The sequence below is a fragment of the Talpa occidentalis genome, unplaced genomic scaffold (assembly GCF_014898055.3).
Source record: "Talpa occidentalis isolate TD23 unplaced genomic scaffold, MPIMG_talOcc4v2.1 talOcc4.12, whole genome shotgun sequence".
NCBI classification, from domain to species: domain Eukaryota; kingdom Metazoa; phylum Chordata; class Mammalia; order Eulipotyphla; family Talpidae; genus Talpa; species Talpa occidentalis.
In genome coordinates this window covers 62,309,270-62,332,820 of record NW_023601212.1, presented here as the reverse complement: position 1 = coordinate 62,332,820, position 23,551 = coordinate 62,309,270, and the positions used below count along the sequence as shown (strand labels likewise).

The window sequence follows — 23,551 nt, the reverse complement described above, 5'->3', positions numbered from 1 at the left end:
CGCCACCAACTCGTGCTCACTTCCTAACTGCCTGTTTATTTTTACCCTTATTCCCAGGGCTAGCTCCCTCCTTATTTGTTGGCGTCATGAATATCTAAATAGTAGGAGACAGAGAAAAACAGCAGAGCCAGATTAGAAGAAATAAAAGGCTGTGGTACCATGATTTTCTTTCGAATTTCTCCGGCACTATCTGGGGCAGCCTCGAAGGAAGTCGGACCCAATAGCAAGGGAAAGGGGAGGGACTTGAGTCCAGAAATCGGCGCGCGGATTGGTTGGTAGACCGCTGCCGGGTAGAACCCGGATGTGCCTGGGTAGTCGTGTTGGCAGTCTTGGGCTTCTGAGGTTTGGGCTGTCTGGGGGTGCTGGCAGCTCGGGCGGATGGCGCAAGATTGGGCCGGCTTCTCTGAGGAGGAGTTGAGGCGACTAAAGCAAGCTAAAGGTAACAGGACGTGCTTGTAGTGGTCTGATTCTTGGATCTGTTCAAGGGAAGGGGCGGAGCTGCAGCTTTTGGGGGTGAAAAGGGGCGGGGAAGAGGGAGCTCTCACTGGGAGGTCAGCGTTGAAGGGGCTTCTTCAGAGGTGGATGTACTGGGTCCAGGTCGGGGGACAGGCTCTGGAGACTGGGATCTACTTTAGAAAAGAGGATTAGGAAATATTTTACAGGAATTTGACTTTTTTTCCTGTGAATGAAATGGGACTTAGGGGAGGACGTGAGCCTGCACACTAGCTGTCACCTATATGAAAGGCTTGCTGCATGTATCAGTGATTGGAGGTTGGGGGTTAGGAAGGAGGAGGGGCACACACTGTATTGGGGTTGTGATGAATTTATAGGAGCAGACAGTGATTGGGGGTATAGGGAGCACAGGAATCTGAATAAATGCAAACAAATTGGTGCTTTTCATAGTACATCTAGAGTCTTGCATTCACTTCTGGTTGCCAGGTGATTTTTGCAGTTCTTTCCAATTCCTGAGATTTAGCAAACTAAAAGGATCTTTGAGAAGTTAGATGTGAAATATATATATGTGTGTGTGTACACACACACAAATGTACATAAATACACATACATATACTGACTTTCCCTTAAGCTAAAATTTTGTGCCTTCCCCACTAGTTTTATGGCGTAATCATTGACTGAATTTGTATTATTTTCTTATATTTCATGAAGGAATTTAGTTTGCTGATGTTTGACGGGAAGTTCTCGGTGATACAAACTATATTGTTTGTGACTGAAAATTAATAAAGCGCTCTGTGGTGATCCTGAGAGTGCAAGTTTACACCACTCTTGATACTGTAACTTATAGACTTTACTTTGGAAGAAAAGTAAGCCTTCCCATGCCTTTACTTAGAGTTTGTGAGAAAATTGGTTGTTGCTCAGATAAACATGTGCATTTTTATTGTAGATATGAGGATAATCTGGAACTGACAAGTGGAAAAGGAAATAAATTAGTAATGTAGGGCCAGTGTAGATTATTTATATTGAAGAAATCTTGACTGGTCTAAAGGCCTTTAAAAACTATTATAGAAGTTATATACATGTAATTAACTGACTGTAGCTTCTTTTGGTTGGTGTTTTCAACACCCATTCACTTATTGAGAGGTATGGAGTTACTGGTACCCCAGCTTCTGGTCTGACTTGGTTACAGATTTCAGCTTCTGTATTAGGGATGTCTAAGACGAACAAGACATCATTTCTGCCTTGAAAGAGTTCATAATGCAGAGAGGAAACAAACTACAATACAGTGTAGTAGTGGGTGTTGTTCAAGAGCTTACTATAGAATTAGCAGCAATTCCTGGTAGGAGTTGGGTGGAATTTGGGAAGATTTCATAGAGATTATGTGTTAGCAGAGGTGAGTTTGCCAGAGGAAAGAAGACACTATGTAGAAGTCTAACTTAAATAATACTCTCATTATGTTGATGTGTATTTCTAAATATCTCTGCAGTTTGAGAAAGATTTATATATCTTAACTATGCAGTTTGTGAAAGAACCTTAATTTCAAAGTCTGTCATTTTGTGATGAAATGTTAGAGCATAGACACCAGCTCACTAGCCTGTCACCTCATAGAAAACATCTTAGCTCTTTGTATACTCACAGCCAAATCCAGTGATTGGTATATAGGTCACCCAACCCTGCCTCAAAGTCTTTTTGCTTTGGAGATATCTCATTTATAAAACAAGAGGGGTTGGGTCTTTAGTTTTGAAGACTCCTACCACCTGTCCATCAACCTTAAAAATATGACGATGGAGTTGGTTGCCAGGGAATGTAAGGACTATAGCCGCATATATAACTTTCATAAATGTAATATATGAAAAAAAAAGTTGCAGGAGAATATATACAGTCTGATACTTTTATATAAGGTCAAAATCATACAAGGCAGATATATTCTTTTAGGAATGTAGACACAAAACTCAGGGTGATGGGGGGAAGCGAAGTATGATCAAGGAGGGGAAAATACATACTGATATTCAAAGGTGTTGGTTATATATCTAACATGGCTTTTCAGGTTTGTGCTCCATTGTGCTCCATATAGTTACTACACATAATGTTTTGTGGATTGTGCTCCATATAGTTACTACACATAATGTTTTGTCCAGTCATATAGAGGTTCACCCTAGCAATAGAAGAGAGTTGAGACTCAAGCATTGACATTTAAATGCTACCTGTAAATGATAGGTGATGCTTCTACTAGTATTTCATTTAAGAAAAGCAAGTCACATGGCTTAGAGGACAAAAAGAAAATAATTTTGTGTGTGCCAAAGAGGGAATGAATGATGTGTCTATCTTTGAATAATAGTTGTGTCTATTATAGTTAGGTTTCATTTAACTCTATTGTTATTTTTTATAGGTTGGATGTTTGTGTGTGTACATATACATATGTATTATTTGAGATAAGATAATCTTATGAAAAAATTAGAAAAAAACAGTACAGCTATAATACTGTCAATTCTAGTTAAAATATCCCTAGGAGCTCTTTATTATTGATATTATTTCTTTGCCAGTTGTATGATTATATCTTCTCCCAGTTTGTTTTTCTTTTTAACTTTTATGTTTTGATGAACAAAGTATTTAAAATCTTTGTACACTGCTCCCCGCAGCAGTGTACTTCAGACAGTCTGCCTGTTCTGTTTCCTGCTCTGTCTCTGGTGAATCCTCTCACCCCTGCACCTCTGGCCTGTATCCCAGTTTGTGTGTATAAATGGATGGATCTTTAAAAAAAAAGAAAGAAAGAAAGAAAAAGAAATACATTCTCTTTAATTAGTCCTTTCTAGGTCCTTAGAAATTAGTACACAAAAATATCAATAATTACTATAACACCATAAGTTCTAAAATATCTTAATCTTTGTTTTTCAACTAAGAGTTTTGCTTTTTAAAGATTTACTTATTTATGCATACAAGAGTTAGGGTGTATTCCAGAGGTGCGGGGATGAGAGGATTCACTAGAGACAGAGTGGGGAGCAGAACAGGCAGATCTACTGAAATACCCTGCTGAGGGGAGCAATGGGCGAGACAGGAGAGGTCTGCTACACCATGTGGGTCAGCTCCCTGGCTGGGATCTAGCTCTTGCTGCAATGGCTGCTGATAGCCTCAAAGTACTGAGACTTAACCTCTAGCGCCACCAGGGAGGCCCCAACTAAGAGTTTTTTAAAATCATTTTTGTTATAAGCTGTAACAGATTTTACTACATGAAAATGTGTTTATAATAAGAATAGTAAAGGGTTGGTTGAAATTTAAGTCTTTAATTCAGAGAATGTTTTATTTTTATATGGTGTGAGGTATGGATCAGACTTTATAGTTTATCATGTGGGTAATCATTTTTCCCCATTTTTTTGAATGACCTCATACTAGTGTTTCATACATGTATGAGTCTGTTTCTGGATTCTTTATTCTATTAGTCATTAATTCTAATATCTAATAGTCTAGTCTCCTTATTCTTTTTATTGGGAATTTCCTTGTTATTCTTGAACCTCTCATATAAAAATTTTAATAGTTTTACCAAATTTCAAACCAGTTGGAATTTTGATTTGAATTGCATTGCATCTCTAATCAATTTGGGGACACTTGGCAACTTCACATTTACACTACCACATTATTTAGATCTTCTTTAATAACTTTTAATAAAAATTTGGAATTTTTCTGTAGAGGTTTTGAACACCCTTTTGTTAGATGTGGTCCTATGTACTGAATAATTTCTGGTATGGAAATACGTTCTCTTTATGTTTTTCATTGCTGCTGCTGACATGAAAAATACAAGCAAGACAAAAGAAAAATCAACAAAAGATGTCAACAGCTGTTTTTTAAAAAAGGAAATATGAAAAGATGCTTATCAGCAGTGAACAAATCAAGAGCACAGTAAGATAAAAATCTGACAGTCTTATATAAGATCTGAAAGTCTTATAAAGTGAACGACTTTCTCTTATATATTGCTAGAGGGAATGCACTTTGGAAATGAATTTGACATTTCTCTTAAAGTTAAACTTTATGACACAACAGTTCTTTGATAATATCTCTGGCAAATTCTTAGGCATATACAAGAGAAGAAATAATAGCAGTATTCTCCGAAGCAAAAACCTGGAACCAACATAAATGTCTGCCATTAGAAGATCAATACACTGGCTTATTTAAAAATGAATGACATGAACAATATGGATATATTGGCAGTATCTTAAGTTTAATAAAAACATATGTAGCATGATGCCCTTTTCATAAAACTAAATAAAAATAGAAGTTTTAGAAATATTTGTAGATGCACTATCACATAAAAAGTGAAGGAAGGGAATGGTCTACACATGATTCAGATGTTGGCTGTCTTGGGTGGAGCATGCAGAGCTTAAATGCTATAGAGCAGAGATCACAAACTCATAGCTTGTTGGTTTAATTTAACCCAAATATGTGTTTGATATTTTTAAAACTTTATAATCTTTAAATTTCTTTTTAAATTAATAGTGATGATAATTATTAGTGGTGTTTGCCAAATTCTTCTAGTTCATTTCTCATGCCAGTAGATACTGCTTTTTGTTTTGGGGTATGATCAAGTGCAAGTTCAACATGAAATATAAGCAGAAGTGTTATGTCAGAGCAAATAATTGCTGTAGCATGACCTTCCTGAGCTTTCTCTTCTCCCTGCCATGGGGTTGGCAACACTAATAATAAGGTCATTGAGAAATGACCTTGAGAAACTGATCCGCTAAGCTCCTCTGCTGGCTCTCAGTTGGCATATTACACTAATGAAAAGTAAATTTTTGTTGTTTGAAACCACTAAGATCTAGAATCCATTGCCTCAACAACATAACATAATCTAGATTTTCTTGATTTAATTCCCTACATTTAAATATCAGTATATTTACCTAATTTTTAAATGTAGATGTAATTGTATAAATGATTTTTATAATGAGAAATCATAATGTCTGGTAGCACCTAAATTTTTTAATGAAAGCGCCATTTTTAATAGCTGGAGATGACTATGGTTTGCCCCCTTGAAACTAGACTTTCCCTCTCCAGATTACCACAGAATCTTTGATACTTCAGCCCAAATTTAAATATTAAAACAGTATTTTTTTTTTTACCAGCTTTTTTCCTAAAGACATTAATTTTTAAAAGTAGTTGCATGTACACAGCATCTTTCAGAGGAAAATATAAAGATTTCCATAAACACCTCCACACCTGCACATAATTTAGCTACCTCCCTATAATAGCATCCCCCACTAGAGTGGCTACAACTGATGAACCTACACTGATACATCATAATCCTCCAGTATTTACCTCTGGGTTCTTTCTTGATGGTGTGTATTTTCTATGGCTACATGACATATACCTATCACTAAAGAATCATATATAGTATTTTCACTGCCTGAAAAATCATCTGTGCCACACCTGTTCATCCCTCAATTCCTGCAACCCCTAATCTTTTTTACTGACTCCATAGTTTTACTTTTTCCAAATGTCATGTAGTTGGAGTTATTCACTATGTATGTAGCCTTTTCAGATTGATTTCTTTTACTTTGTAATATGCTTATAAATTTTGTTCATGTCTTTTAATGACTTAATACCTCATTGTATTTTAGCACTGAGCAATATTCCATTTTCTCTGTGTACAGTTTATGTATCCATTTAACTACTGAAGGACATCTTGGTTGCTTCCAAGTTTTTGCAATTATGAATAAGCCTTCAAATTGCTTCTCATTCCTTTAACATTGTCTAATGTAGAGTAGAAGACATGAACTAAATGGGTTGTGCCTCTTGTTTTGTATCTAAAGACATTGCTATACATAAAGGTTATCTAGGTTTTCTCCTTTGTTATCTTTTTTTTTTTTTTAAGATTTATTTAATTTTTTACAAGAGCTGGGGTACAGGCCAGAGATGCGGGAGGGTGAGAGCATTTGCCAGAGCAGAGCAGGGAGCAGAACAAGCAGACTGACTGAAATACACTGCTGAGGGGAGCAGCGGGTGAGACAGGAGAGGTCTGCCACGCCATGTGGGATTCTCGTCAGCCAGCAGGGATCGAACCCGTACTGCAGAGGCTGCGGATGGCTTCACAGCGTGGCGCTCAACCCGCTGCACCACCAGGGAGGCCCTCCTTTGTTATCTTGTAGGAGTTTTATAGTTTCATAAGTTTTACATTTAAGTCTGTGGTCTATTTCCAGTTAATTTTTGTGAAGGGTGTGTCTGGATTCTTTTTTTTTTTTTTTAATGTGTGTGTCTAGTTATTCCAACACTATTTGTATTACCTATTCCAACACTATTTGTGTTACCTATTCCAACACTGTTTGTGTTACCTATTTGTATTACCTTTGCCTTTCCTTCTTTGTCAAAGGTCAGTTGACTGTATTTATATGAGCCTTTTTCTATGTGCTTTTCTTTACATGTCTCATTTAATCGCCACACCACGTCTATGAGTTAAGTAGAGGAGGTGAAATATCAGTGACTTTGACAGATGAAGAAACTGAAGTATGGAATTATAAATAAGTATGGAAACCATAAATAAGTGTGGAATAATTAATTGATTTGCCTATAGTTACTGAAATGGACAAAGAAGTATTGGAACTGTGGACTCAACTTTTAACTCTCCTTTGGGAATTTTCAATAATAAGGTGGTTGTTTCAAAGGTCAATATGCAGATTTTAAAAGCCCTATTTGAGTTCATTTACAAGGGCTTGTCATAATTTCATTTCCCAGACATTTTGTAAAGAATACCATTTATAGATCTTAATAAGTATGGTATGAATTTGAGTCAAATTCTCTAATTGTCTGCCTTACAAGGTCAATACTGGCATGGTTAGTCCAGAAAGTATAATAGAACTATTATTATTTAGTTTATTATGCTTTTTAAAAAAAAATTCTTCCAATTTTATCTTCCTCTATTGCCTTGTTCAGACCGTTATTAAAATTAGCTTGCATACATGATTAGAGGCTAATTGGACTTTGGGGAACACAATCTTGGACTATTCTGGAAGATGAAAGAAAACAATTTAGGGTTAACTACTGTTCCTAGAAATAAGGGATTTCATTCAATTACATTTTGTATAGCGTATACCTGTATATCAAATCACCCCAAAATCTGTTAAGATTTAAGAAAAGTAAAACCCTTTTGCAAATTTAACTACCATTGTATTTCAGGAGAGTAGAAAGAGCCATAAATAAAATTTTAAGAGAATTTCAGAGAAATTAAGAAAATTCAGTTGTGTACCTACTTAGGTCAAATTAATTGGTTCTTTTAATAATTAACAAATGAAAATGAACAAGAAACCTTACTTTGTGTCCTGAGGCCTAATTCACACACACATGAACTTTCTTGAAGATAGAGTGAGTACTAGAACAGTTTTTGGTACACTATGACAGGAGAACTGTTGAAACTCTTCAGGAAGATGACCTTTTCCTTGGGCTTTTAAGATAGAGAAGGCGAGGATAACCATGCAAAATGATTTTTCAAGTTTAATGTTAATGCATCATTTTCTTAGAGAAATTACAATTATTTGCTGGTCATACAGGAATTTTCTCCATTCTCTTTTATATAGATGTATTTGAACCACAGAGGCGTGTTCCTGTAAAGAAAAGTCGACAACAACTTCAGCGAGAAAAAGCCTTGCAAGAGCAAAGCCAAAAACTTGGACTTAAAGATGGATCATCCTCCTTACCTCCAGAGCAACTGCTTTCTCCACCAAAACAGAGATTTAATAATCAAAACCCACATTCTTCTTCCCCTAATCCTCCCCTTAGTCCTCTTATGCCTACCCCCCCTATTGGTGATGGACAACCACAGAGTGTTGAAAATCATCCTGGGGAACTGGAATTTAAGAATTCCCATGATGGTCACAGAATTGCTGAGGTTCTACCTCCAAAACCAGATTGCAAATTGGAAAAAAAGAAAGTGGAATTGTTAGTAAGTCTATATATCCATGAGACTTTTCCCCAGTCTACCTTTTTCCCCCATCGAACTTTAAAGAAATATAGTTTTTTTTTAAAAGATTTATTTATTTGTACAAGCACTGGGGTACAGGCCAGAGGTGTGGGAGGGTGAGAGAATTCACCAGAGACTGAGCGGGGAGCAGAACAGGCAGAAGGACTGAAGTACACTGCTGAGGGGAGTAGCGGGCGAGACAGGAGAGGTCTGCCGCACCATGTGGGAATCTCCCTGGCTGGCCGGGAATCAAACCGGAGCTATGGAGGTTGCGGACAGCTTCACATGCTGTGCTCAACCTGCAGTGCCACCCGGCCCTAAAAAAACATAGTTTTTAACATTTTCTGTTTTATATTTTAACCTAGAAATGTGATGAGTAAACTGTTGAAAAGCTGCTTCCGTCTAAATAAGTTAATCCAGGCTACATTAGGAATTTTACTTGCTTTATGTCATTTAGTGTTCACAAAGCATTACAGTGCATGTTCATGATTTTCACTTGACAGATGAGATCTCTTAGTGTCAGGAAAGATATTATTTTCCTAAAACTAATGTATAGTTAGTAGTTGAGTTGGGGTTCACATAAAAGGCTGCCTGGATCCAAAGTCTGTGCCCTTTATACTCCCCAGAAGCAGTTCCTATATGTCTAGTATCTCTCTTCAGTTTCCAGACTTCATCTCTTTTGGCCCAGAAGAGGATACTTCTGAAGAAGTGAAAGGAAAGAGTGTAGGAAATTGAGGGGGCTTATTACATAATTCATCTGTGTCTTTTGATTTCTTTTCACTCTGTATTTAGTGTGTTTGTATTAGAAAACCCTTCTAGGATTTAGGTTATCCACATTCTTGTGGAAATTACCACGGTATGATTTGTGAATTTTTAAGAGTTTTTTTTTATTTTATAGCTTGTTTTTATATGCACTCTTATTTGTGTCCTGATTTACCACTGATAGATGAGAAAGGATGGCATTTGTTTCTCTTTTCCATTTTCTTAAGTCTTTCTTTTTTGCACTATCTTATATTTCTTCTACTTTTAGATATGTTTCCAATCTCTGCTTATTCAGATTCTGTGTTATGTGTTTAAAGTATTTCCTGCCCACTCGGGGTTGGACTTACAACCAAGAAGTTATTTTGATAAGAGATATAAAACCACATGAATTATGAGTCCAACAGTAAACAAATGTATGCATCTAAATATCTTTGAGTGTAGTTTAACAGCAGAAGCCTGAGACAAGTGCAAGCTGGGTTTAAAATGAGCTGTGCAGTTTAGATTTTATGTCAATAGGAAATTATTCTTTAGTTAACATGGGAAAATTTTTATAGAAGATGATTCCCAGGAACTGTTAATGAATATGAGAAATTCTGAGGTTATAAGAAGGGGAAAGAAAAGGTGTATTCTAGAGAATGCTCAGCGATGACATTCCACTGCTCTGGAATAGGCAAAGGATTAGCCAGAGAGTAGTATAGAGTTGAAGTAGGAATTAAAGAAGGACTCGGAAGCAGAGAGTACCTGCCTGGGTAATTTCCTGATGCCACATTATACCCACACGGAAGGGCCTCTGAAGGAGAGATGCTCTGATCAAAGTAATGACTAGAGGAAAGTTCAAGTGCAGTATTGCAGATCATTTGGGATAGGGTGCTAGGTGAGCTGGAACTAAGGCATCTAGTGAAGAAATGCCTGCCGTAGTAAAAATGAGAAAGGACCAATGCCAGCAGTAAAGTGGCGGTTATAGAAATGGAGAGAAAAAGCTAATTTTAGAAGTGGTTACTAGGTCTGGAAATAGAGCTTTTTAATATAGTCACTAAGAAATGACAAGCATAAATAGTTTGTAATTACCTTTAATTTGAGTTGGCATAAGTTTGTGAATTTACAGAAAATTTAATGTACTTTCAAGATTTGACAGATTGGAAGACAATTGTGCTTTTAGATCTTTAAAGTTTTTCTTTAGTTCACCATTGGAGTCTTAACTCAGTGTTTTATTCTGTTTAAAACTGTTTAAGAACTGGAAAGAAGTGAGCATATTAAAAGGAAATGAATGAAATAAACAGTGGTTATTGTCCTAAGGGTGTTATGTGGTAGAGACTTTAATTATAGAAAACTCTAAAAATTATAACATGACATTAGCTACAGACCAATTTATTTTGTTCTCCATTTTGCATATAATACATAATTAACTTACACAAGGTTCTTTGTACTCCAAAAAAAAATGCCACAGTACACTGGCTTCCAGTTTGTGGGTTCCTAGATTATATACATATAATGGATTTCAAAGGGCCAATTTATGTAAGCCTTCTTTACTTCGGATCATAGTCTTTGTTCCTATTAGAACAAAATAATGAGCTGCAGATGGGTTCCTTTTAAGAGGACTTTTGAAAGAAAATATACATAATCTGGTTGATTAAATTTTATACTTACAGGGACTGAGAATATAAGGTGTGGGATGGGGTTTCATAAACTCACTTTTATACGTTTTTTTTTCCGTAGGCAAGAAAAATCTCGTTGGGAAGTCCTCCAACAAGAACAGCGGCTAATGGAAGAGAAAAATAAACGTAAGAAAGCTCTTTTGGCTAAAGCTATTGCAGAAAGGTGAGGCTTCTGAATCAGGAGAGGTTGTTTATAACCTGCATTCAGTTCTGTCATGGTTTATATTTATTTCCCCATGTCTGTCTAATAAACTAACATTCTGTCTACAACTATTACTTTTAAGACTGTACAAGTTATGATACTGAAATTCAATGTTAATGTATTAAGGATGACCAGTTTGCCTGGTTCAGAATGAATTTATGAATACAGGTGCAGTGAAAAACTTAAAGGTCAATGTAGTGTTTTCAGTTTTAACCATCTACACATTCACTGGAAGCAGTAAGTAGCTGTTAATATAAGTAGTTAGCAACAAATGTAGGTTTTAATTTTAACTTTTAAGAAGCCTTAATCATCTGACATGTAGTTGACAGAAGATTGTTCCACTTAAGTTATTTAATGCTTCTACAAATCTTAATTGTGTTTCCTGTGGACATTTCTCTTAAATCATTTGCCCTCTTCTGACTGATAGAAGCTACATTTTATAATTTAAACTTTTATTAATGACTCAAGTTCTCCATTATGAGCACTGTCCCATATTGTGTATGAGTCAGTTTTTCTCTAGCCCCCCATATGAATTTGTCAGCCCTCCCTTTTTCTGCATGTACTAGCTTCAAACAGCAACATTCTCATTTGAGCCACCTTTCCTGCTGTCCCCCTTCCTCCCTTTTAGTTTGTAGTTTATAATCTATGGTTTTAGGAAACTAAGCTTGGTCAATCACAATGATTGAGAATAGTGAGACCTAAGTGCAAACAAGTATTCATTGGCATTTTCTTTTTAGTTCCCCAGAGAAGTGACAAAACTCTTAATGATTAAAGTTGGCATATATATCGGGGGAAGGGAAGGGATAGATAGGAAGTCAAGTGAGTATAAGTAATTCAGAATTTTAGCTATTTTATATATATATATATATATATTTGAAAGTGATCTTCTTTCCTGCTGGCACACCTCTATCTTTTCTGAAATATAGGAAATATACAGCACACTGATCTAAACTGTTTCCGGGGAAAAACAACATTTAAAAGAGCTGTGCTCTCTTTCTTTTTTTCCCATATGTGATTTTTGAAAAGCATTTAGTTATTTTCAATTTAAAAGAGGTTGGGGAGGCTTGTTTATTGGAGATTTTACAAAAGCATGTATAAGCTCAGCGCTTGTTCTTCTCTGTGTGCTTTTGATTTAAGACCGGAAGCACTAAACATGGGAGTACAAGTTTCCTTTCCACTTAGTGTTTTGAATTTTTTGGGATAGATGCCTAATTGTGTAATTACTGGTCGAATGGCAGATCCATGTTTAGTGTTTTGGAACACCTTCATACTGCTTTCTATAGGGGCTGGACCAGTTTATATTCCCAGCAGCAGTGAAGGAGGGTTCCCTGTACTCCACTTCTTCACCAGCACTTATTTCTGGTCTTTTCGATATGGGCTGTTCTCACACATGTAAAATGGTATCTCACTGTGGTCTTGATTTGCATTTCTCTAATAATAAGTGATTATGAGCCTCTTTTTTTGTGTGCCTACTGGATATTTTAATGTCTTTGGAGAGGTATCTGTTTAGTTCTTTGGCCTATTTTTTGATTAGGCTATTTGGTTGGTTTTTGTAGCATTTTATGAGTTCTTTGTGTATCTTTGATATTAGTCTTTTGTCAGATACATGGTATGCAAAAATTTTCTCCCATTCAGAGTTGGTGTTGGGTGTACTGCGGTGGTACTACCTGATGGGGGTACTCCAATATTACATCAGTTAAAAATAAATAAATTTACAAAAAGACAGGAAGTAGTGTTTAAGACAGATATGTAAGGAAATATAACCTGATGGGATTATTAATAAATAGACAATGAAGAACTTAAAGTAAAAGGATCATACTGTTTATTTTTGTAGGCAGAAAACAAGTGTAAATGAATTATAGGTTAAAATCGGGAGAATTTAGGTTGCAATAAAATGGTTTTATGAGGGAGTTTTAGTTTCCCACAAGAATGTGCATGAAATTTTGAAATGAGTGAAATCATGATTAAAGGTTTGCTTTTATATTTGTTTATTCTATTTCTTAAGTGTATATTATATTTAGGGTTGGTGAAGGAACTGAGAGATAATGAGATTGGATATGCTTCTAAACAGGGAAAAAAAGAGTGTTTGGTTTTGAGTCCCAGAAGGAATTTTGAGGATTTGTAGTTTTGCTTGAACAATAGGAATCAAAACAGTAAGTTTGGGAAATTAGCCCTGAGAGAGTTAAAACCAAATACATGTTTTCAGACATATGAAGAAATGGTGTTTATTTAATGTAGGTCTCTGTTCTTGGGATCTACTAAGTATCAAACAGGTGAAAATGGACTTAAGCTTGAATTTAGAAAGCTGTATTCGATGTTCTAATGTAAAAAAAAATACAGACATACTCTTTTGGTGCTTATTTTTGTCATTGTGGAATGAATGTAGACCTATGAGAATTATTCATCTGTAGTTTTAAAAAAAAAAATCTTATTTTTTCTCTTGCATATGAAATAATATGTACTAACAGGGAAATTTGAAAAATAGGGGGGAAAGCTCAAATGCAGTCTTACAGATATACCAAGATGTTACCAGCATTTGCTTTGTTTCAATTTTTTTGATTTTCCCCCTCATTTTAAAAAAAGGGTACATTATAATCATGTTGTATATACAGTAGCTTTTTTCCCTCCCTTATATTGTATATGGCTGTATGGTTTAAAAATGCTATATTTTTCCACTCATGTTCCTGATTTTCTAGATCTAAAAGAACTCAGGCAGAGACCATGAAACTAAAGCGGATCCAGAAGGAGTTACAGGCTTTAGATGACATGGTGTCAGCTGACATTGGAATCCTTAGGAACCGTATTGATCAGGCCAGCCTGGACTATTCAAATGCTCGGTGAGTTGGGGACTTGAATAAGGTGTCGGATTTAATGAATGTATATTGTCAGGTGGGTCAGAAACCTAGGTATGGCATCATTTAAGTGTCAAAACAACCCCACTAGGGGCTGTAATTATTCCTGTTTGATACTAAATCAGGTCTACCTTTAAATCTACCCTGTAATCTTGCTTATAAGCCTGTTACAGTATTTCTTGCATATTTATTTACATTTTACTCTTTCCTGCTAAACTGTCAACTATTTAGGGTTTGAGACTCTAAATATCTGAATGTCTTGCTCTAAAACTACATTATTCTGACACCAAATCTAAGTTCTCTCCATCAAGGAATTTGGTCCATCTAAGAAGGTCTTATAGGATTGAAGCCATGTCAATTTTCATAAAAGTAGATGTAGTTTATTTTAAAGCCTATGTTTATTTTAAAGAAAATGCCACTCTGTCTTGAAACCTTGAAGTTTTTTCTTATTTTTTCTTTTTGATTATACTCAGTGTAAAGTGGTTGCTTTACATCATGTGTTTCTTTGGTTTCTACCATTGGCATTTTTTTAGTAGAAAAAATCATCATGGAGTATTTTTACAATGAACTAACACATGTAAAGAATTACATGAACTTTGCAAACAGATAAAAGGGCAAAAAATTAAGTCCAATTTCAGGGTTTTCAGTCCTTTCAACATTGCTTTAATCATCCTGGTTTGTCTTTTTTTCACAAGGGAATGCTGTGTTAATGATTCAGTTTTGCATCTTTCTCTGTAACACTAGAAATCAATCATAATGCCTCATTAGTCCAGGGTAAACCACAGCATCAGAATGTTTATATAACAATTTAATAAAGCGGAAATGGCTTGATTGTGGTTTTTAATTCTCTGTTTATTATTTAAGAAAGAGGCTTGTGGTTGTCCTTGTGAGTTTTGTAATTGTTGTTTGACCATATGCTATTAGACTTAATGGGTTGCCTTTATTAATTAACTGCGTAAATTAATGCCATCAGTAGCTGATAGCTAGAGGTTCCAGATTTCTGTTAATAAGGTAATTAAGTAGGTAACCAAGATTAAGCTAAACCTAGATTTTTATCACATTTTCTGTTAAATTTGCTAGAGGAACATTTTTTACACCTTTAGCCTTTTACATGAATAATTCACATTAATCTGATTACTTGAACATAAAAATCATCTGATATTGTTTTAATTTTGTCCTAGAGGAGGCTGAAGAAAGATGCCTTTGTCAGTTGAATATTATATAATAAATGTCAGTTTTAGTATTCAGAGAACCACCAAGAAGGGGAGATTACTAAAGGTGAAGATTTATAAGTACGTGTAATGAAATTTTTGTCACTTTTTACACTAAAAGGTTTTGCATCCATTTACAAGCTGAAGATGACAATTCTTCATGGCACAGTTGTAGGCGACTGTCAACATTTCTACATATAAGGCTACTTTTCAAAACCTGAGCTCTTATGTCAAAGAGAAAATAGACAGTTGTGACTAGAACTAGGGTTGTTTCTTGTTCATAAGCTTAAAAATATTTTCTGTTTATGTCTGTAGTTGATGAGAAATTATACGTTAGTGATACAGTGTCATGACCTAGATTTCCATGGAAAGTAGTACACGCAGCAGTCCGTCTCTGTGGGAGAGTTCCTTAATTTTTTAAAAATAAAAATAATAGTTCTACAGTGATATGTCCAGAAAAGGTCTTGGACACTGAATACGACAGAATTTGCTTTAAAATTGGCTTCAATAGAGCAGCATCAGGGTCGGCACCTCTGAGGGGGTCCACACCTTAAGTGAGGCAACTTGAGAGAGTCCTTGTTACTGCTGTTGCTGTTCACAGCTGTGATTACAAAGTTCCATATGCAGGGGAGGCCAGCTTGTAAAATGGAGGAGGGGCAGCATGTAAGACAATTTTTAACCCTCAGTATACTAAAGAAACAATTGTCACCATGCACACACATATACATACATATACACACACATACATGTATCCACATGTATATATAAATAGTTTTGTGTCATTTTGTGAATAATTTATAAAGTAAGAATAAAGGGATTGTGGAAAAATATTATTAAAAAGGTTAAGAATGTGAGCATGGCAAACCTTTATGTAAGTGATATCTGACCCCAAGCATAAAAAAATAAGAGAGTATGGTTATATTGTTTCAACATCTTGGGATGGTTTAGGTACTTATACAGTGCTCCTCCTGTTGAAATTATTAACTATGAAAATAGTTTTCTCTTTATGCTCAAAAATATTTTTTTCACACATTGATTCTTTAGTTTAAGAAAGTTTAAGATACATTTCTCTGGCTCGCATACTCTGAGATGTCACTCATGTGATCAGTTTCTCTATTTAGATTCTAGATTGTCTCTGCATTTGTACTGATTTTCCAAGGCTGCCAGAACAAATTAGTACACACTGTATGCCTTAAAACAACAGGAATTTATTCTTATATATCTGGTCTCCAGAAGTGATCAAGATGTTGACGGGGTCACTCTTTTTCATATCTGGTCTCCAGAACTCTAACATCAAGATGCTGATGTGGTCACTGTTTTTTAGAGAGTTTATGGAAGAATCCCTTCCTTGTGTCATCCAACTTCTGATGGCAGAAGATTTTCCATGGCTTGTGTTTGTACCATTCAGTAGTCATGTTGCTCCCTCCTCTTCTCCTCAAAACTTCTCTGCCTCTTTCTTAAAAGATAGATATATTTAGGGCCCAAATGAATAATCCAGAATAAACTCCTCTCAAAATGCTTAACTTAATCATATCTTTTGCCATAAGTTAATAGTCATAGGTTCTGAGGCGTAGGTAATGAACATCTTCAGGAGGTTGTTTTTAGCCTACCTCAATATTCTTTTTTTAGCTTTTCTGATAAATGCAAAATGTCTGCACCTGTCAGTTTTCTTTATTTTGTCACTGGACAGAAAATGTTCATTACTAATACTCATCTTTGTTCAATGAAAGTTGAGAACATACTACAAATATGTTGTTTCTGGTCTGTCATATCTTTTTTGAAAGGTGGTGTAATACTTTGGACAGCACTGTAAAAAAAGCAGTATTGCTTGATTTCATTATAGCATCATCCTTTTAAGTCATCATGCTCTGTTTTATCATTAATCTTTTAGTTTGAATGGGAATAATTGATGAGTTACAAGGAAGTAATTCCTAGGGTAATGAAATGACAAGATGTTTTAAGATACAAGGATTCCTGCTTTTTGAAAGTTCTATTATGCCACTTCACTTTTATGAAAGACCTGCACTGTATCTGTTTTTACAATTGAAAGAAATGCTAAGAAGATTTTCACTTTTATAGTAAAAAGCAAAAACTGAGAATTTAGTGTTTATTTTGCAGCAGCTGTTACAGGGGCAACAAAAGTATCATTGTGTGGCACCACCAGGTCCCTTGCTCAGGAACTGCTTTATGAAGGATGTATAGTTATCATATCATTATAGCTTTTACTACATGTTATTTTAGGTTTTGTGTGTTATTTAGTATGATTTGGCAGGTTATTATTAACCCTTTGCACTCCGCTGTCCCCTTTCAGGGGACATCGGAATTCTAGCATATCACTCGGATGTCCCCTCTCAGGGGACATTGCAATTTATTAGTGATTACGGGGAATTGAGTAATTTCAACGCAACTTTTTGAGACATGCATGTTTCCCTGAAGTTTTATCTTGAAATGGCACAAGAAATTAAATCAAAATATCGTAAAATTACTTACATACAAGAAATGTCAGCGGGTTTTGTGTCGGACGAGAACGTGAGATGCGTGCTCACGACGGTACGAGCACTTCGCGACGCCACTTGAAAAGAGCGATAAGGGGAGTTTGTAGAAGAAAGGTCGGTTTTCGAATGTAGCACGCACTATATAGTGAGATATATAATTACAAATAAACAAGTCTACATCTGGAGGAAAAGATTTTCAAAATTGAGCTCATTTTGGTTTGAAGCTTTGAGCAGTGCACATAGATCTAACGAGAAAATCGGAAAAGTGATTCTTAGTGAATAAATTGTTTGGTGAAAGCTATTTTGGTAAATATCATCTTGTCAGTTAGTGATAACAATTAGAAATTTTCAACCCATGCATTTATTCATATTTTTTATTAGAACAATGGCAAAGCGTCCAACCACGAATGAGTCTCATGACACAAGTAGTAGTGAAGATGAGCTCCAGATAGACTTCTATACAGACATGTCAAACATGCACTAATCAGCCTGCAATGCATATTGGGGAGTGTTACAAAACTTATCATACTGTACAAAATTATAAACAATAAAATATTGGTTTTTTTGCAACTATACATTCCTCGATGTCACCCAATTCATATAAGTCCAATATCATTATAATACGTTACTTGGTTCCAAAATTATACTAAATAATACGAGGGTCTGTAAATGCACGTTTCCGCCGCAAAGTAGCGTCGAGTACCTGGTAGCCAATGCCCAGAATGGTTCGGAGTGCAAAGGGCTAAGGGTCTTGAAACACTAAAAAAATTTTCCATATAAATTAATGGTAATTACTTTTCACTTTATGCCATTTGAGATTACCAAGTATTTCATAATGATGTTCTACTGTTGGATAGTAGGAGAAACCTGCATAGGGAAAAATAATATCTCAACATTCCCGTAAGTATCTTAGATTTATAAAACAATCATTGGACCCATATTGCAAAGTAGAGTTAGTCTTTTTTTATTCTGAAATATATAATAATTCTCTTTATGCTTTGGAAAAATTCTAAGAAAAGATCTAAATCATGCTATGTTAATCCTTACAAATAGTTAGAACTGCTCAGCAAAGACTCTGCAAACCTAAAAGTGAATTAGTGGGACTTAATAGTATGCCACAGATTAATGGTTGAATTTTTTAAAAATTTCGGGATACCAAAACTAAAGGGCAGTTTCTTGAATCCTTTAAATAGCATTCACTAAATCAATTCAGTGTCTCTGTAAAATAACAAAAGAATGCTATAATTACATTACCAGTTCAATTTACCTGACTATGTTATGCATAAATAATACTCTCATTATTCTGTTCCAAAGTATGTCATCGTACTCTTATTTGATACTATCCTCCTGATCCCCAGACCGGGCATGCAGTTTGTGAAACTAATCAATTTTTAAACATAAATCACTCGGTACAAGAATATATATGCACGTTTCTGGCCAGAAGGACTTTGAATAAATAAACAAAATTCAAAATCTTGAGTGATTTATTCAGAGTAAAAATCAGAGGAAATCCAGAGACCTATTGCAAATCTTAATTTCAGTTCAGCATTCATGAGCCCAGTCAGTAAATCTTTCCTGACTGACTCAAGGAGACCACAGCCTTACAGAGAAGGGAGGTTAAAATGGGGAAAGGGTCAGGATTTCATATACCTGTAGAGAACATTGTCATAGCTCTTTGGCTTGTTGCAGGAACATTCATAAACAGGACATATTATAAAGTATGGAAATAAAGGATCCCGATAGCCAACAGTGTTCTCTTGGAACACTTATTTAACATAAGGGCTTACTAGAAAACAGCTTATGTTCTCATTCTTATATTTACTAGGTGACCATAAAAAAAAGACATGATTCATAAATAAGTTTTCAAATATAAACATCAGGTGTTTTGCATTTTAGATACTGTTTCAATTTTAGATACCTATTTAGTGATGTACTAGCAATACTTAATGATTCTGATCACCTGAAGGATAAGTTCCTGAGTTCCTATCAGACACTCGACTACATACTTGCCTGATTTATACTCGGTAGTCCTTAATACTCCTTGAATTATTATTATCATCATTCTACATATAAACCAAGACCAGTTGAAGCTATCCAGGGCCATAGTGCTAAATTTTCAAACATTGCATGCCTGTTCTCCAGCCCCTTCCCCAGGAACCAGGCCATATTTTATAATCCTGATGCTAACCCATGGGCACACTTGATTGGAAAAGACACGGGCCACCAACTAAAGGACACCTAATCCACAGGCTAAATGGGCTCATGGCATGACCTGGCATTAAGAGTTCTGATTAAGCTGGTATGAGTCAGGACAACCCAAATCCTCCCTCTCTAGTGTATTGGAATTGGAACACTGAGAGACTGAGTGGAGTAAATCTGATACAGAACCACAGCTGGTCATCATAAGAGGCTGTGGGAATGATAGGAAAACCAAAATGAGAGAAACTGTGTGACCTCTAAGCACTTAAGAGAATAGCCTTTGATTCTGATGACATGCTTGTGAGATTATCTCCTATATCCTACAATAAAAGCCACTTTTTATTGAGCTAGTTTAGCTGGTTATCTGTCCTTTACATCCAAAAAAGCCTTGACCAAAACAGGGATCGTGACAAAGGCAGATTTTGAATGCTAGATTATCTAAAATCAAATTCTGTTGTCTTTGACTATATTTCCTTACAAGACAGAGAATTTTGCATTAGGGGCTATAACTGTTTCTTTTATACCATAACTCTAATACCAGAAATTAGTATAGTTGATGTAGGTGGTTATAACAGGTATGGTAGCATGATCTCTGCAATTGTTAGTGGTAATTAAACTAAGTAGTTAGTTGGTAAGTGGGAATCATCCTCTTTTATCAACAAAAATAAAAGCTTCAAGTCATGGAAGAGACAAGAGACAATAAACCAATATATGTTAACTTTCTTTTTGTACCAATCTAATGCAAAAGAAATGAAAAAAGAGATCATAGGGTGACTTCCCCAAGAGAATTACTCTTGATGTAAGACTGGCATTGCCTGTCTATGGAGATTTAAATATCTGTATGTATGTAAATATATAAAATTTCCTAGAAAAAGCCTAACAATAGTCTTTAACAGAGTAGAAGGGATGAAAACACCGAATTCAGTGATTCTCAAGAGGGGGCAGTTTTCTCTCCCAGGAGACATTTGGTAATATCTGGAAATATTTTGGTTATCACAACTTGGCGTGAGACTGGCAGCTAGTAGGGGGTAATAAACAATGATGCAGCTAAGCATCCTATATGGACAAGATAGCTCCCCACATCAAATAATTATGTGGCCCAAATTATTAATAGTGCTGAATTTGAGAACTCTTTCTGAACCTATCCTGAAGTTTCCTGTTCTACTTGATGGTTACTTCTTGCTCTCGTTCAGTCTTATTTTGCCGGGTGTACTCTGCCCCATATATATTTACTTCCTAACCATTGTTCATGTCCTTCTGCACCAACATTTTTCTTCCTTTTCCAATCGTTTAAGAGAGAGATTTGGGTCCTCGCTGGTGGCACAGGGGTTTATGTCTCAGCACTATGAAGCTTCTGCAGCCACTGTAACACGAGTTCAATCCCCAGCCAGGGAGCTACCCACATGGTGCAGCAGACCTCTCCTGTCTTGCCCACTGCTCCCCTCAGCAGTGTATTTCAGTCAGTCTTCCTGTATTGCTCCCCACTCTGTCTCTGGTGAATCCTCTCACCACCCCCCTACCCCGCACCTCTGGCCTGTACCCCAGCTCTTGTATGCATAAATAAATCTTTTAAAAAATCTTTAAAAAAGAGAGATTTGCTAGTGTCACTGTCTCATTGATATATGTCTCATATTTAACTAGTTTTTTGCTGGAGCAAGCTTGCATTAGATCATGAGGGCAGCTTTTATGTAACTTCTCAGTTCTATATTCAAACTGTCACATCGATAGCTTGAACTTGACCATGGTAGTAGTGTTTATTCTGCAAAAACTCACAAACATTGCAAATTAGGGCCCTCCCCTATCATAGCTAGCTTAGTGTGCCTTTATTCAAGAACAGCCAAAGATCAAATGTATGCAGAGGAATGATATTAAATTAGGAAGGTTCACATATATAGATGTTATAGAATTTTTAGCAGCACTAGCCTAGTTTGTCTTAACATGTAGACAAGTGTTCATTAAAGTAGCAATATCCATATCTTCATTATACATTTGCTTCCCCAATTTTGGGCTTTACTTATTGTTTCTAGACCTAACTCAATGGCAACCTATGGACCAATCTTTCTACCTTCCCCTACAGAAAGCGGTTTGACAAGGCTGAAGCAGAATACGTTACAGCAAAGCTAGATCTACAGCGCAAGACAGAGATTAAAGAACAACTCACTGAGCACCTTTGCACCATCATACAGCAGAATGAACTCCGCAAGGCCAAGAAGTTGGAGGAATTGATGCAACAACTGGACGTACAAGCCGATGAGGAGACTTTGGAACTTGAAGTTGAGGTGGAAAGGTTGCTCCATGAACAAGAAGCAGAAACAAAGAGACAGCTGGTCCATTCAGAGAGGCCATTTCAGCCTTCTGGGGATAGTGTGACATTTGCTAAAGAGAACAAAAAGCATCCAGGACAAACTGCTTGCCCAAAGATAGATGAACAGAGTAAAAATTCCAATAGCAATCCCCTTCTTGATTCAAACCAACCAAATCAAGAAGTTAAAACTGCTGTAAATGATATTTCAGCTGCTCTGACCACATGAAGTACTGGTGTGTTTTCTTTCCAACTGATACTGTTATTCAGTGAAGTGTGTTTTGTTCTATAAACTATGCCATGACCTTTGATAAATGGTCTTTAAAATCATATTAATTTCTCTGTGTATGTTAACGTATTTGACCATTCTAAAGTCTCAAGTTAGGATAATTTTATGTGTGGGGCGTAGCTCACCTTGGTTTTGGTGAGCTGTAGTAAGTGTACCCTTACTACTGGGTAAAAACAAGTGACTGAAAAGGGTGGAAGAAAACACTTGGCTCAGTGTTTTTAGACCAGGTGAACATAGAAAAGTAAAATGGAAACTGATACCTGGAAGAAGTATTGGGAATGAGAGTCCTAACTTACATAGTCAGTAAAGAGACACAAAATTAACAACTAGAACCAAAAAAAGAAGAAGGTTGCATTATCTATTTGGATCTTACTTGAGTTGCAAAAAACAACTTGGAAATTGCAACTTGCTTAAAGAACCAGACAACTTAAGCTAACATTACTTTTGTCTACAACTTCTTAAATAGCTTTAGTTGACAACCTGAGTGTTACACAACCTGAGTTAGTTGATATACATACAAACATGTTTACATAAACATATCATGTATGTAATTTTATTATTGATTATTGTTTTTTTCCCTTTAATCAGTGCATTGATTGAACATTGACAATGAAAACATTTCTACAGTAAGGCTAAAAATACAGAAAATGTTATTGCAACTTTTGATTATCCAAAGAATTGATCTATTTTCCTTCTAAAGTTATCTGTAAATACGTGTTTTATATAATAGGTATATATTTCCCATTACAAAGCATTTAAATGGCTACAGTGATGATTTTCTTGTTACTTTATTAGTTAATTCCTATCACCACTACTACTACTACATTGTGCTATATGTGAATGTGTAAATAAATATTAGTTTGTCATAAAATCTGTATCACATTAAATTATGATCTAGCAAAAATTCCAAAAAGTACAAATATTGCATTTTAAATCTTAAAAAAAAATTATAAAAGAAGATAAGGACAAATTTAATATTGTGAGTTTGTCTAAAGGTATTATTTCCTAGTAATGTGGATGAGCTTTGCATTTTTATATTATTTGAGTTGAAATTATAGCCTCCCATTACTGACTTCTCTAAAGATTGATACATTGTATTTTTCTTTATGACTGATATACATAAAAGTTAAAAGCTGCTGATTTTTCTAAGAAATGAACACATCAGATGCAAATATGATACAGTGTTTTCAGA

At 35.6% G+C, this 23,551-nt stretch overlaps 1 protein-coding gene across 2 annotated transcripts; it reads left to right on the top strand.

The window, feature by feature from the left end:
* Window positions 1-296: 296 nt before the first annotated feature.
* GORAB (golgin, RAB6 interacting) lies at window positions 297-23,332 on the top strand. Of its 2 annotated transcripts, XM_037506503.2 has the most exons (5): window positions 297-439; window positions 8,010-8,370; window positions 10,871-10,972; window positions 13,708-13,848; window positions 21,846-23,331. In XM_037506503.2, the coding sequence occupies exons 1-5, from the start codon at window positions 379-381 to the stop codon at window positions 22,297-22,299; spliced, it is 1,119 nt and encodes a 372-aa protein (XP_037362400.1). In that variant the 5' UTR covers window positions 297-378; the 3' UTR covers window positions 22,300-23,331. The 2 variants fall into 2 exon arrangements, with proteins under 2 accessions (XP_037362400.1, XP_037362401.1); XM_037506504.2 differs by lacking the exon at window positions 297-439 and having other exon boundaries at window positions 8,337-8,374; window positions 21,846-23,332.
* Window positions 23,333-23,551: the final 219 nt, after the last annotated feature.

Coding starts and splice junctions, on each gene's coding strand:
- GORAB (XM_037506503.2), top strand. CDS start 379: ATGGCGCAAGATTGGGCCGGCTTCTCTGAGGAGGAGTTGAGGCGACTA. Junction 440..8,009: donor GCGACTAAAGCAAGCTAAAG/GTAACAGGACGT, acceptor TCTTTTATATAG/ATGTATTTGAACCACAGAGG. Junction 10,973..13,707: donor GCTAAAGCTATTGCAGAAAG/GTGAGGCTTCTG, acceptor CTGATTTTCTAG/ATCTAAAAGAACTCAGGCAG.